At 34.4% G+C, this 16218-nt stretch overlaps 1 protein-coding gene across 1 annotated transcript in view; it reads left to right on the top strand.

The window, feature by feature from the left end:
* Nucleotides 1–8674, top strand: part of LOC125680364 (protein PALS2-like) — a 28893-nt gene extending 20219 nt beyond the window's left edge. The window contains exons 10-20 of the mRNA XM_048919864.2: nt 123–284; nt 463–541; nt 1479–1627; nt 2045–2176; nt 2425–2542; nt 3959–4018; nt 4108–4269; nt 5316–5518; nt 5721–5846; nt 5983–6003; nt 6278–8674. Of these exons, the coding sequence (XP_048775821.1) occupies nt 123–284; nt 463–541; nt 1479–1627; nt 2045–2176; nt 2425–2542; nt 3959–4018; nt 4108–4269; nt 5316–5518; nt 5721–5846; nt 5983–6003; nt 6278–6454 (1389 nt within the window). The 3' untranslated portion in view covers nt 6455–8674. The remainder of the gene's footprint in view (nt 1–122; nt 285–462; nt 542–1478; nt 1628–2044; nt 2177–2424; nt 2543–3958; nt 4019–4107; nt 4270–5315; nt 5519–5720; nt 5847–5982; nt 6004–6277) is intronic.
* Nucleotides 8675–16218: the final 7544 nt, after the last annotated feature.

Genomic DNA, 16218 nt, shown 5'->3' with positions numbered 1-16218 from the left:
TTAAAACCAATCTGTCCTCGGATGCTAAATATAGAAAAAACTTCCCATTTGGTGCAACTTGAAATATACCTGAAAAACTGAAGAAGAGGAAAATGAAAATTTTCTGTAATATTTTGATACAGGCATTACTGAGGGCACATGATGACGTTGCTGATCGTAACTATGGTGACGAGGTGGAGGAGGAATCCCAGCTGTTTTCTCCCCCTCCCCCACTTTCTATGTTTAGTAACATGCCTGACCAGGTTCGACTTGTGGGTATTAGGAGAGAGAAAAATGCTCCACTGGTAAGATAGATCCTTTAAGTAGAGAAAATTAATTCATATCTTTCATTTTGTAGTGCAGTAATTGTAATTGTAAACAGATATATTTATCTCTTCAGTGTATGAAGTCTTCAGTCAGTCATATAGACTAGATGATAGTATTTCCTGTTTTTTAAATTTTTACGAATTTTCCTCTTTTCAGGGAATAACAGTGAAGATAGATGAGAGAGCTGAGTTGGTTATTGCTCGTATTCTATCAGGCAGCATGATTGATAAACAAGGTAGAACAACTCTTTTGGCTTGTTATCCTCATTCAACAGAGTGGGGGGAGATATTCTAAAAGTAATGGTGGTTGTGATTGAGAAATTGCTTCAGGTTCAACATATAGATATACCCTGTGTGTGAGAGACCCTCCATTTTATGGTGCTTTTGTTTCCCAATCTCTTTCAATATGGCTCGATATGTACAATGTCATCATACTTGTATGAAATGTTGATACTTACAAACAGATATATTATTATTTTAACTAATCTAAGGCAAGAGCAATATTAAATCCATTCAATATCGAAGGAAGGACTGTGCTTTCAGTTTTTCACTTGCGTTAGCTTAGTGCAAAAGAGCTATACATGTATTACGATATCCCTTGTCAATGAATAACTTGGTTATCTCAAGTCTAAAATGTTTTCGTCACTAGTCCTGTCAGCTTCAAGATTAGTTGAGTGAAGAAGCTGTTTTTCTCAAATAACAATATTGTTAATACAGAGGTACAATGTATACTGACATTTTTTTATGAATACGGTAAAACTTATCTTGAAAGTTTTCATGTAATGATGATAAATAACGATTGTTTTGGGTCTTCTGCATGTGGGGAATAAAGTTTTCATGTAATGATGATGAATAATGATTGTTTATAATATGTGATTTAGGTCTTCTGCATGTGGGGGATAAAGTTTTCATGTAATGATGATAAATAATGATTGTTTATAATATGTGATTTAGGTCTTCTGCATGTGGGGGATAAAGTTTTCATGTAATGATGATAAATAATGATTGTTTATAATATGTGATTTAGGTCTTCTGCATGTGGGGGATAAAGTTTTCATGTAATGATGATAAATAATGATTGTTTATAATATGTGATTTAGGTCTTCTGCATGTGGGGAATAAAGTTTTCATGTAATGATGATTAATAATGATTGTTTATAATATGTGATTTAGGTCTTCTGCATGTGGGGGATATCATTAAAGAGGTGAACGGAATCCCAGTGTCCACTCCCGAGCAGCTGATGGACATTATCCGCAGCACTGATGCTGGGATCACGCTGAAAATCATCCAGAATTATACTGAGCAGCAACCACAAGCCCAGGTATAAGATTGAGTATTTCTTTTGGCAAAAAAAACAATATATGTGTGACTGACATGATGTGTGGTAGTATTTGTATAGAAAAGTCTTCTTTAGAAGTAATTTCACCTACAGAAATGCTGCACAGTAACAATTTTTTTCTCTTTTTGTTCCCTCTGCTAACTTGGATTATCCTTGGTAGTTTCATGTATGTTGTAAGCATTGTATAAGATAAATAACATTTAGTACAAACACTTCCCAAATTTTTTTTTAACTTTAAGAATTGCATGAAGAACTATTGTGTTAATTATTCACTGAAAATTTGGTTTTTAGTATTTCCCCTTTCTTGTAAAATCCCTAAAAATTTATCTTTTCCTTTATTTTTAAATTTTTCAATAAACTGCTTGTATATTATTAATGGCTTAATATATTTATATATAGAAATATGTGAAAGCACATTTTAACTATGATCCTCAAAGAGACCGTTTGATTCCCTGCAAAGATGCAGGTCTACCATTCAAAGATGGGGACATTCTCCACATTATGAGCACTGAAGACCCCAACTGGTGGCAGGTAAAGAGATGTTAATATGGATTAAATATTGTTATTTGTGAATCGTTTAAATCTGATGATACAAGCTAGAAAAATGGATATCTGCAGATCAAATGTATATGTGAAAGTGCAATGTGTATAAGGCTATGATTGTCATTAAAAGTTTCATTTTTGGAAGAAGAAAAATTATAAAGTTCAGATAGTGTAAAAGACTTGGTGATGTTTTAGATTCAGTCACTTGCCACATATGCATACTGAAATACTTACAGGCCAAGATAGTAACTGAGGATGTGGATGGTCCCACGGGTCTGATCCCTGCCCAGCAGCTGGAGGAGAAACGCCAGGCCTACGTACAACCGGATTATGACTATTCGAAAAGCAGTCTGTGTAAGTTTGCATAAAGAATCAATACGCCGGTTTCGAGATACGTCCGAGAGAACTCTCGTACCTAGTAAGGCGCGAAAGTATTTGTTTACTCGCGGGAGTGGGACAGATATTCATCACAGCGTAAGTGAATGTACTCAGTAAGTTTCTCATACGCTGTTTGATAACCCGAATTCGACTGATACACAAACTAAGTAAGTGATAAGTATTTAGGGAGTAATTAAATACATAGAATTCTTATTCTATCACATCATTTCGTTGGCCATAAGTACCATATCCAAGATATTTCTTGCAAATATGACATTGTGTGTTTCCACTTCGGTAAAACATTTCTTTCGATGGTATTTTGTATTTCCCACATTTACATATTTAAAGAGAAGCCACTTTTCATACATTTCATCGTCTTCCTCGTTGACTGTATATCCACTCTGTCCCACTTAGGCATTCAAAGTTCTACTAAATGCACCTCCTATACAGAAGAGTTAGTATCTCGAAACTGGCGTATTATTGTGACTTGAGTTATTGTGACTTGAGTAGTACACTCTGTAAGGTTGTTTCAGGTACAAACTTCTATGAAATCATAGATATTGTCAAAGATTCATTGAAACTTACACTATAGTATAATCCTGCTGAAACAAAACATTCACATTCTAATGGTGTATGCATTTCACAAATTAAAAGAATAGTACATGTGTATCCGCTATGATTATTATTTTCATTCTCCTTGAAAATTGTCCTTTTTTTGGGGGGGGGGGGGGGGATATAGTTGCTGTTATGTCTGTCCATCCATCCATCCAAGCTCATACCTCTTTATCTCTTAAACCTTTCATCAGAAATTGATCATAATTGATCTCCAATATTCCTTAGGACCGGGACTTTTATACCTTATATAAGGAAAATATTATTTCAACAATTTTTGAACAGGTATTGATCATAATACTGTATCACTCAAATAAGTAACAAGCAAATTATTTTCAGACAATGGTCACTCAAGATCATTTTGGAAAGGTCAAGGTCACTCAGAACATATACCCTATATATATATAAAAAAAAAAAAAAAAAAAAAAAAAAAAAAAAGATTCATTTCAACAAAATTTCAACAGTTATTGATTTTTTGGACAAAGGTCTTTCAAGGTCATTTTGGAAAGATTAAGGTCACTCAGAATATGAGGGAAACATTCCTTATTTCAACAGTTTTTGAACAGGAATTGATAATATATCAGACAAATAGCTTTCAGACAAAGGTCATTTTGTCAATTAAAGGTCAAGGTCACATATCTCTTTTTTTTTTTTTTAAACCTTCATTTCAACAATATTTCCACAGTTATTGATCATTGTGCAAGTTATTCGTCATATGAAGTAGTTTAGTGATTAGATGCAGTTCGGGTTTAACAGTTTTACTGATATTCTTGTTTACAGTTTGTGGGCTGAAGAAAAGAAAGAAGAGAACCATAAAATATTCAACTAGAAACCATAAAGGTATTTAGTAAAAGCTATTCAATGGTTCATTTGCCTGTCTTAGCACTGTGTGTCTTATCTCAATGTAATTTATCATATTTAACTTTCAGATTTTGATAACTGTAATATTACAATCTATGAGGAGGTAACCAGGATGCCTCCATTCCAGCGTAAGACATTAGTCCTGGTAGGTGCCAACCATGTGGGCAGGAGATCCATGAAGGAGCGCTTGATTCGTGATGATCCCAGACGATTTGGTGCTGTAATGCCCCGTAAGTCTCTTAGATACATGTTCTCTTTGTATATGTGTTGAATAATCGTAATATTTCATTTGTTGTTGTTAGTGCACTCTATTGGACAGGAGTATTTTTAGAATTTCTTATTTTTTGTGGTAAATTTTCAGGGGGGTTGGGTTGCATTACAATGACAATTTCTTGATTTTTATTTAAATTCAGTATATGTGATGTTTCACAAAATGTCATTTTGAAATATGTTTTAACAAGTTCAAAATGGAAATGTGATCTGAGGTGAATGACAGGCCATCATGATTTGTTACAAGTTTTATAACCTTCAGGGTGGGGTCACAATGGCAGGTCATCCTCATGTAGTGTAAATTCAAAGTTCACGTCATCATCACCGAGGTTATGGGTTTAACTTTTTACATAGGAATAATGATAAATTCTATTATAATGTACTTTTGAAATAGACTTCACAAGATGTATGTACAGCATTGTCAAATTAATATATGCAGACACCTTTGTGTAGTTTAGATTCAGGTCCTTACCATCACCCCTGGGGCCTTTGCATAGTCAAAATGGGAGTTTAAAGTTTTACATTGGAACATGTTGGAATTTTATTTTTAAATCTTCTCAAGAACCATGGAGGTGATTTTTGTAAAAATTGTTATGCAAGCATCCTCATGTAGTTTAGGTTCAAGATTGTTCACATCAAGACCCCTACGGTTCAGATAGGAACAAAAAAGGCGGGATTAAAGAATTACAAAAGAATATGTACAGGAAAACTCTTTAGTAATAATTTTCTTAAGTTGAGACACAAGAACACAAAATGTCAAACTGATGTGCATTAATCTTGTAGTGTACACACAGTTAACACTATGACAGTTCCACTCTCCCTCCTTTGGGTCAGGGTGAGGCTGTAATGAAGATTAATTTAACACCTGAGCTAACACAACTACTCACATGAGTGGCTCATTGACCTCTTTTCATTATTGATACGTCGTTATTTCTTTCAGATACTTTGAGAGGACCCAGGAAAAAATGGTTACTTTTTATTATTTATATACTGTTATTTCTTTCAGACACTTCGAGGGAACCCAGGAAAGGTGAAGAACATGGAAAGGGTTACTTTTTTGATACCAGAGAAAACATGGAAGCAGACATCAAAGAGGGGAAGTTTCTGGAGTTTGGGGAGTTTAATGGAAACCTTTATGGAACAAAACTTGAATCCATTCACTATACAGTACAGCAGGGCAAAATGTGTGTGTTGGATGTTAACCCCACAGTAAGTTTAAGCTGCCATACACACTGCAACAAGAATATGTAAACATGTAAATCAGAATTGAATATTGGCATAACAGATATATAGTGACTGGTGCTGAGTTAAAATCCTGGTTATCTGACAATGGCTTGTAATATTCCAGGTAATGTTAATGTTATGCAACATTTTGACCTGTGGTATAACCTAATCTTATTGAATTTTTAAGTCACTGAAGGTCCTCAAGAATGCAGAGTACATGCCCTACATTGTATTCCTGGCCGCACCAAGTGCTACTGTCCAGGGACTGATGTGGGAGGAAGGGCGAAGGAGGGGTAAAGCAGGGAAACAAGGGGTAAAAAAAACTTTCTAATTAACCTTTTTTCCAGTGTATTTCTAGTTTGATCTCAACTTCATTCACAGTACATTTATAGTGCAGGAACAATCCTTGTATATTAAAAAGTGAAATCTTTCTTTTCCTTTTTTTACAGGGGCAGGTTGAAATGCGGACGGTAAGTGTCCTGTTTAATTTTGTTAACATAATTCTTGGTGTTAAAATCTCAATTTGGTGCACATGAAATATTCTTTAAAAGAATTGAAATATTTACGCAATATTGAATGGACCAATAACACACTCCATTCAATATTTCTGAGTGAAAGCTTTGGATTATTTCAAAACAACATTTCTCAACCTTGGAGGTTATCCTGCATCATCCACGAAAATGGAACTTTATTTTTTTTTTTAAATATACAGTACATTGATTTAATCTTGTTTTTTATCAACAGGAAAGAGATTTTCTGATAGCAGTTGAAGAGAGTGCTCAGATAGAGCGTGTGTACAAACAGTATTTTGACTTGACTGTTGTGAATGATGATTTTGAGGAAACTTATCGTGAACTGAAGAAAGCCCTGACGGATTTAAGTGCAGCAACTCAGTGGGTTCCTGTGGATTGGGTGTATTAGTGATCCACCTCATAACCTCATCCAACGCCATTTCAAGTTATATCATTTCTATGCAGAATTTCATACAAGTTTTTAACCACTACTTAAAAATGAAGAAATCCGCCATTGCTTGGAAATGTATACTTTAGTAGTTCTGGGTAAGTTACAGTTCTGGGTATGTACAGTGTATGTCTATAAATTGTTTTACCATGTGACAAGGATTGTAATTTTTAATTAGGTAATCAGGAAAATTGATTAATTGGAAATTTGTCATAAATAATTATATAAATGAAAAGAACCATAATTTAGAGATTTACAGAACGTGACTACAATCAGGAATTGTATTGTATACACATACAATGTATATTTTTGTAATGTATTTTCATAACTGCATCTTCATGTGCTATATTTATTTTTAGCAAGTATCCATATATATGATTATATATATTTACACCATACTGTTTATGATTTATGAAAATTATTTTCAATGACTATTTGGTGGGTGTGCTGTAGCTTTGTCATGAACTTTTTACAGATTTAAATTTTGGTTGTGTCTCTGGCAAACATGCAAAATTTGATTTTTCATCTTTGTGCAATAGAAAGGTTGTTGACTACACATACAATTTCTATTTGAAGGTTGTTATCTGATGTAATACCTTTTGAGACTATGCCTTGTATTTTTTTTTAACTTGTTTTACAAGCATTGCTAACAAAATATCACTTGTGTAATTGATATAGACTGCATTGTAACAGGATTGTTACATGCAATGTATTTTCATATTTTCCACTTCGTTTACGAGTAATATTTAGAATCTCAGAATGCATATCAACCCATAGGCAAAGGGGTTTCGTGGGAAATTAGTTGTGCCTTAGCTTTACAGCAGAAATAATGGTGGCATAGATGTTTGAAACGCACACAGTGGGCATGCTTGATTTTCTTAAATTTGTGTTTTTTCTTCTTATATAACTGGTACCTTCCCAATGCCAAACACTGTCAATTTTTCCCAATATGGAGGCTAAATATACCCAGTAACAACCTACAAAGTTGGCTTGTAATTTGATTTGTATGAAACGTACGAGTTCTTCACTCCCTCTTCAATAGAAAGTAGGTTAATAAAATGTGCTCATTTGTAAATTGTAAACAATGAATACTTGTTTATTGTTTAAAGAATGGTTTATTCAGTGTTTATTTTAAAACAAATGCCATTTATTTACATGAAAGAAAATTCCCACTTTCTTTTATTTTGATGCAATTTTTCCCAATGGAATAGGTATTGGTACCATTCCCATACGGTAGGAAAAAATGCTGACTGTTAAAAGGTTAAACTGAATAATCAAGTGTATTTTTGTTTGGTATATTTTTAGTACTGCTGACAAATTCTCCTCCCTCACCCCACCCACTCCCAAATTAGTTTACAACTAAGGCAGATCAGTACATATAAAAATAAGCATATCTTTTATTCATACTTGTTGGAAATGTATATATCAAGAAGAAAACAACCACAGATCTAGATAATTTTCTAATGAAACTAGTTTCATATTTCAATTACAAGTGCAAATTTTCTCAGTTATACAAATATATTTGATCAACAATTTTATTATGTAAAAAGATATACTTCATATTTGTTGCTGGTAAATCTAAATGTCCATGATCAGGATTGTAAAATTTGCACAAAAATCAATTTGTCTTAATTGTCGATCCTACCTCTTGGTTTCTGCACTACTTTCAACACAACCAGTTGGATGTAGAAAAGTGTATAGCTCTCTAGATTTCATAAAAGTGTACACAGTATCGATATAAGTAAATCAAGCACACCTTGTACGACATGCATTCCAAATGAAATATGTACTGTAGTTATTATGGGAACAAATGTATCAGGTTACTGGTGGTTGTGTCATTTTATATCATAAATGTTAGTATATGTATATGTTTTGAGAGAGGAAATTTTGAAAGAAGAAAAGTTTACTTCTTAATTCCACTTATTCAACATTTACATCAAATATCAAAAAAAAGTTTATTTCCTGTCGGTATTTACTCTTGGAACAACATTCCACTGTTCAGATGTTTGTTTTCTATTTTGTACACTACATATTTTTGTGACAAGAAACCCAATTTGTAGGGGAATTGTAAGCTTTTTGTGTAGATTGCACTTTTATGATATGCAATGTGCAGCAACATACCAGTTATTGTTTACAATACCAATTTATTTTTATGATAATTAATAAATGATAGGAATATAATATAGGTGTGTGTATTATTTTGTTCTGCAACACTCATATCTGTGTGTACAAGGTATGTATGTACAGAAGCCGATAGGTGTCAGGGTAACTGACGGCCGCCAGATAATAAGTAGCGGCCGCGATACAAATTAAGTTGCGGCCGCCAGTTAAATGAATATTAATTCTATACCCTGGCACCTATCGGCTTCCGTATTTAGACCCGTCTTCTTTTTTTATCATACTGATAATGAACTGGAACTAAATTTCAAAATTGCTCTAATCCATTTACATGTAATATTGATATTAATAAGTCATGAAAATTAATGTTGATAAGATTTTGATATGGGTAATTAATTAATTTTAACAAGCTAGGGATGGGATATGCATAATCTCATTTTCTTATGGTCGTGGAGCTGGCTGTCCCAAAAAGTACCCGATTACTCGCTGGCCTGTCTAGTATGAATGTCGAGAGGCATTTTGTTTGCAGTTCTTACCATTGCTGTAACGAGAGTTATAAATTAAACCCAACTTTGTATGAAATGCAGATGAAATTAGTAGATTTCTCAAGAAATGCATGTTCGATCTGTAACAATCGTCTATATAAAGTTTCACACTTTCCAATTACTAAAGTAGGATAATTACGCTTGTCATCCTTTGAATTGGAGATCTAACCTCCATCATAAAACAAGAATAAACACGTGTTCTGACAATTTTGGGATTTCCACAAATCAGTTTTCCGCACTTTTTTCTCTGTTCTTGCAGATATTTATTTCACATTTGGTACATTCATTGCTTTACCATAACAAGTGTCAGATAAACTTTGGTCTGTTGATTTTTATGCCCCCCTTTGAAAAAGAGGGGGCATATTGGTTTGCAACTGTCGGTCGGTCGGTCTGTAGACCACATGTTGTCCGCTCAATATCTTGAGAACCATTCACTTGATGATAATGATATTTCATATGTGGGTTGGTTATGAGTGGAAGATGACCCCTATTGTTTTTCAGGTCAAAAGGTCAAGGGTCAATCTACTCTGGACATAGGAATATAATGTCTGCTCAATATCTCAAGAACCCTTTGCTTGAAAGACATCAAACTTGGCACACTGGTACATCCTAAGGAGTAGATAACCCCTATTGATTTTGAGGTCATATGGTCAAGGGTCAAACTGGGCATAGGAATATACTGACCATTCAATGTCTAGAGAACCCTTTGCTTGACAGACATCAAACTTGGTACACCAGTACATCTTCAGAAGAAGATGACCCCTATTGATTTTGAGGTCAAGGGTCAAACTGGACATAGGAATATACTGTACGTTCAATATCTTGAGAACCCTTTGCTTGACAGACATCAAAGTTAGTACACTAGTACGTCTTCAGGAGAAGATGACCCCTATTGATTTTGAGGTCACATGGTCAAAGATCAAGGATCAAACTGGACATAGGAATATAATGTCTGCTCAATATCTTGAGAACCCTTTTCTTGACAGACATCAAACTTAGTACACTGGTAGATCTGCAGGAGAAGATGACTCTTATTGATTTTGAGGTCACATAGTCAAGGGTCAAACTGGACATAGTAATATACTGTCCACTCAATATCTTGATAAACCTTTTACTTGACAGACATCAAACTTATTACATTGGTACAACTAGACGTTGGAATATACTGTCTGCTCAGTATCTTGAGAACCCTCTTCTTGACAGACATCAAACTTGGTACACTGATACGTCTTCAGAAGATGACCCCTAATGATTTTGAGGTCACATGAGCAAAGGTCAAGGGTGAAACTGGACATAGGAATATACTGTACGTTCAATATCTTGAGAACCCTTTGCTTGACAGACATCAAACTTGGTACACTGGTACATCTTCAGGAGATGATCCCTATTAATTTTGAAGTCACATGTTTAAAGGTCAAGGGTCAACCTGGACATAGGAATATACTGTCTGCTCAATATCTTCAGAACCCTTTGCTTGACAGATATCAAACTTTAAATAGTACACTGGTGTATATTCAGGAGAAGATGACTCCTATTGATTTTGAGGTCACATGGTCAAGGGTCAAACTGGATATAGTAATATACTGTCCACTCAATATCTTGATAAACCTTTTACTTGACAGACATCAAACTTATTACATTGGTAAATCTTCAGGAGAGGATGACCCATATTGATTTTGAGGTCGAAAGTCAATAGTTGAACTGGACATAGTAATATATTGTCTCCTATATTTTAAGAATTATTTGCTTGATTGACACGTACCAAACTGGGTACACTGGTACAGCATAAGGAGTAGATGACCCCTATTGAATTTTAGGTCACATGGTCAATTCACTCTTGACATAGGAAGATATTGTCTGCTCAATATTTTGAATTGATGATAATACTATCAATTAAATGAGGTGTGTGTATAACCCTTTTCAGTTTTGCATCATGGGGGGCGTATGTGTTTTACAAACATCTCTTCTTCACTAAGTTATGCATGGCCCTTGGATTTGAAAAATATAGCATGACTTATCAGTTTTCCGGACTTTTTTGTGCTTGTAGACATTCATTTGATATTTGGTACACATTCATTTGATATTTGGTACACTGCTTTGCCATAACAAGTGTCAGATCAAGTTCGAATTTGGTTTCGGTCCTTGGAATTAGAAAAATAACATGAATTATCATTTTTCCGTACTTTTGTTCTTTGTTTTTTAGGGAGTTGATTTTATCAACTTCTCTATGCAGTCACTTGGCTCAAGGTGGTGTGGACCTGAGCACTTCTTTACAAACAGATGCAATGTTTAGCTCTAGCAACAAATAGTTCATAAACCGTTTACGTATTACACGTTTAAATGCATAGCTTGTGTAAAATTTACATTTCCACCGTTAGTCAATTGAGTATGCATGTACATTGAAAAACAACCAAAATATCACTAGAAATACAATCTAATATCAACAGCGATATTTCACACTATTCAAAAATTCCTACACGCAGACAGAATCCAAAGATGCATGCATGTACACACATGTCCACAATCGGGAAAACAAACGATCGGCAATGATACAACTGATTTGTGTTAGCGTCAAATTGAAGCGAACCGTAAATATCGTGAATCGTCATATTTAATGCTGAATTAAATTAAACATTGATGAAAAACCCAAATATTGTGTTGTTTTCAAGAAAATTTGTCATAAGTTTAAAAATCAAACCACACGCCATAGAATTTCAAGGTTTTTTAATACACATTTTTATACACACTTTCCCTTGGGCCGCGACAAAGTTCTTAAGCAGCAAGTGTCAGTTGATTGACCGTGTGCAAGTCGTGTCAATCTTTAAGAGGAGTTGTAAAAAAATTAATGAAAAATTAGCATAAACCAAAGAATTATTAAGTTATGTGTGGAGTTCTTCAAACATATTCTTGTGCTAAGATATTAGTGTAGTGACATATTTTGACAAAAATGAACAATTACAAGAGTATTACTATATAATATGTTGTAATAGTGAAATAGAATTCAGACAATGTGTTAACTTACCAATGTCTATATGTATGTAAACATAAATAATTGCGCGTTGACTGTTATAGAGACACAACATAAGTTTATGACTTTTGAGTGTACTTCTCTATTTTTATACCCCCCGCAACAAGTTGTGGGGGGGTGGTATACTGGAATCGGGTTGTCCGTTTGTCTGTCCGTCCGTCTGTAGACGCAATGGTTTCCGGGCTCTAAAGCATTATCCTTTCCACCTACCGTCACCATATCATATATATGGACTACCCATGGGATGAAGATGTTCCCTATCGATTTTGGGGTCCAAAGGTCAAGCGCATTGGACATCGAAGTAGCAATATGGTTTCCGGGCTCTAAAGCGTTATCCTTTTCACCTACAGTCACCATATCACACATATGGACTACCCATGGGATGAAGATGTTCCCTATCGATTTTGGGGTCAAAAGGTCAAAGGTCACGTGTACTGGACATCGAAGTAGCAATATGGTTTCCATTTAAATTCTTTAATGGCTTTTTTCATCGCATGGAGATGCTGTGTTCCTAGATAATCCATTTCTCCCTACAAACGAGAATACCCAAGGTTTTTCATGCCATTTGTTTTTTACACTCAGAAAAGAGGTAGTTTTATACCTATTACCAACACCCTTTGGGAGATTGGGGTAAGCGGGGGGTATTCTTAGTGAGCATTGCTCACAGTACCTCTTGTTTATTATTATTTTAGAATAATTCTCAATCCCAGAAGCATCTGGTGCAAAGCTACATAAAATCAATTCCCATCAGTATTTTCAGTACTTTGATTACAGATATTTATTTGATATTTGGTACGTTGCTTTGCCATAACAAGTTCCTGATCAAGTTGAATTTGGTTACGGTCTGTTGATTTTTGACCAAGTTATGGCCCTTGGACTTAGAAAAATTGCATGAATTGTCAGTTTTCCTACCACCACTACCACCCCCTTTTTTTTTAAAAATTTTGGTTGCTGTTGTGCTTACAGATATTCATTTGGTATTTAGTACATCATGATGGTTGCTTTGCTATAACAAGTTGCAGGTCAATTTTGAAATTTTCCTGGTCTATAGTCTTTGTACCTAAATATATATAGTAGTTGATTTCCAACCATTCCTATCCTGGTTTCCTATTCCCCATTACACTGTACCATAACCTTAGTTTCATAATGAACTTCGAATATTGTTGGGTCCAATAATTTTTGCCTCAGGTAGGGGACTGTGTTATGTATTGCTTTGCAATGCTCTCGGAATTACGGGATCCCATTAGGACTTATCAAAATATATTTCTAATTTTTGAAATTAGGAATTCGTTATTTCGGTTTTAATTCGTTATTTCAAACATTAAAATTCGTTACAACGGATTAAATTAGTTAAACGAATTTGTAAACTTCGTAATAACGAAAGTCATTTACTAATTAACGATATCATATTCGTAAATAATTTGTGATAACGAATTGCAGAATTAATAAGAATAGATTGAATAATTTGAAATTATAGATTTTTCAATTCATTAAATCGGATTGTGATTCATTAAAACAAATTAATTTCAATTTGTTATATCAAAACGAGTAGATAATATAATATAGTTGGATGAAGATGTCGCAAGATCAGGCACATGATCCCCCTCTGGTATATAACGAATTATAATGTTTGAAATCACGAATTAAAATCGAAATAACGAATTTTGAAATTCGTTATTTCAAATTAGAAATATATTTTGATAGATCCTAAATGGGGTTCCGTATACGGAAGCCCATTTAGGACCTATAAAAAAATATTTTTGAATTTGAAAAAACGAATTCCAGAATTCGTTATTACAGATTTGATTTGTTATTTCAAACTTTTAAATTCGTTATAACGGATTAAATTTGTTATAACAAATTTGTTGAATTTGTTATAACAAATTTCAAAATTTATATTAACGAATTAAATTTGAAAACACGAATTTAAGAATTGGTTATATCAAATTCGATATAACGATTTATAGAATTGTTAACATCAAATTAGTAAATAATTCGTGATAAAGAATTGTAGAATTATTAAGAATATAATAAATAATTTGAAATTATAGATTTTTCAATTCATTAAATCAGATTTTGATTCATTAAAACAAATTAATACAATTTGTTAAAACGAGTAGCTGATAAAATGTAGTCGGATGAACATGTCGCAAGATCAGGCACCTGATCCCACCTCTGGTGTATTTACGGGTCCGTGTTTTGCCCAACTCTTAATTTTGTATTCTTTATAGGAGTTTTGAAATTGATGACTGTTCGTTATCTTCACATTTTCATCAGTACAAGTTTTTAAAGATTTGTTGTAACGAATTATGCAATTTGATATAACGAATTTCGGAATTCGTTCTTGCAAATTGAATTCCTTATTTCAAATTTTGAAATCCGTTATTACGAAGTTTATAAATTCATTATAACGAATTTAATCCGTTTGTTTGAAATAACGAATCAAAATCGAAATAACGAATTCTGAAATTCGTTATTTCAAATTAGAAATATATTTTTGGTAGGGCCTATATGGGCTTCCGTACCATATTCATGTCCTGTACATCTTTATTTATTCAACTATAACCCCTAAGGATCCGGGTTAGAATAGGTTCTCAGTACCACAGGCACCTGTTTCTGTAATTAACTATGACGTCTGTGTACTAATTTTCTGTAAATAAGTTATGACGTCTGTATACTAATTACAGTATATACATATAATCATATTATTAGTATACAGACGTCATATCTTATTTATCCCGTGGGATCCGGGTTAGAATAGGTCCTCAGTACCCCTTGCTTGTCGTAAAAAGCAACTAAATGGGGTGGCCCTTCGGATGAGACCGCAAAAACCGAGGTCCCGTGTCATAGCAGGTGTGGCATGATAAAGATCCCTCTCTGCTCAAATTTTGCAGCCTTTCACCGGCAATATTGACGTCTCCACACGAATGAAAGATTCTCGAGAGGGCCGTTAAACAATTCAATCTTCAACTATATAGAAAACCATGGGACAATATTTGGTGTTTACTTCTGCGATATGTATATACGACAAGATACAACAGAAATATTAAATACGTTGTACAATAAGTTTAACATCTTTTGTAGTACAGAAGCACTCATATAATGTCATTTATCAACGAGAGGTATGAAGAGTACGAACGAACAAGCGTCTCTTGATTTTGTTGATGGTTTCTTTATACACTGGCAGTCGAATCATTGCTATGAGAGGATTCATCACGAAATTCGAAAACATAACAAGCCGTAGAATTGTTACTATTTCGTAAAAGAGATTTGGGTGAAAGGTTTTCGGGAAAAGTATTTGCAAGGTCATGGCCGCATAAAATGGACCGGAGAACAAAACAAAAACAAGAAAGAATACTGCGAGGGTTATGTTCCCCTTCATCGGTCGGTACTTTCGGAGTCGTCGAATTCGATCTGACATATGAACCTGGCCATTTTGGCTCTTAGAAAGGCTGCTTCTAGTTGACGTTGAGTTGTTATTGGTAACACAAAAAAGTTTGGATTGTCGGTCTCGTCGAGAAATGATGTCCTCCCTCTTTCCAACGCCCCCTGATGATGAAGAGGAGACGCTAGCACTAGCTGAGAGTTCAGTGTTATCTCGTTCGCATTTCATCCAACAAACACGACTAGTCATGACTTCGCACTTCTGTGCTTGGCTCTGATACGACGCAAAAAAGGGACCGCTATTTTGATTCGACATTTGGGAAAGTTTTGGCAACATCAGACTATTTTTGTTTAGTTGTGTTGGTTTCAATTCTTCCAGGTAATTGTTGGATTTGCGGGGCCAGTCAAGTTTTGTTGAGAACTGTTTAGATGTTTTTGATCCGCCGTCCCCATCACACGCCGACGATAGATTTGTGAGGGAGGAAGACCTTGCGATGACAACAGACTTTGCCCTTGGTCTCGGAGAGTTCTCAACCACATAGATATTACGGATATGTTCCTGTATTGTTTCAGTTTCGCTTGTGTTACTGGTCTTGTTTTTAATAGACAGTCTGTTTTCTTCCGTAAGAGAAATTCGACCTATAAACATT

Source organism: Ostrea edulis, chromosome 2 (genome assembly GCF_947568905.1).
Source record: "Ostrea edulis chromosome 2, xbOstEdul1.1, whole genome shotgun sequence".
In the NCBI taxonomy this organism is placed as follows: Eukaryota; Metazoa; Mollusca; class Bivalvia; order Ostreida; family Ostreidae; genus Ostrea; species Ostrea edulis.
Note: the sequence above shows the minus strand (reverse complement) of the source record. Positions and strands in the feature narration are given on the sequence as shown.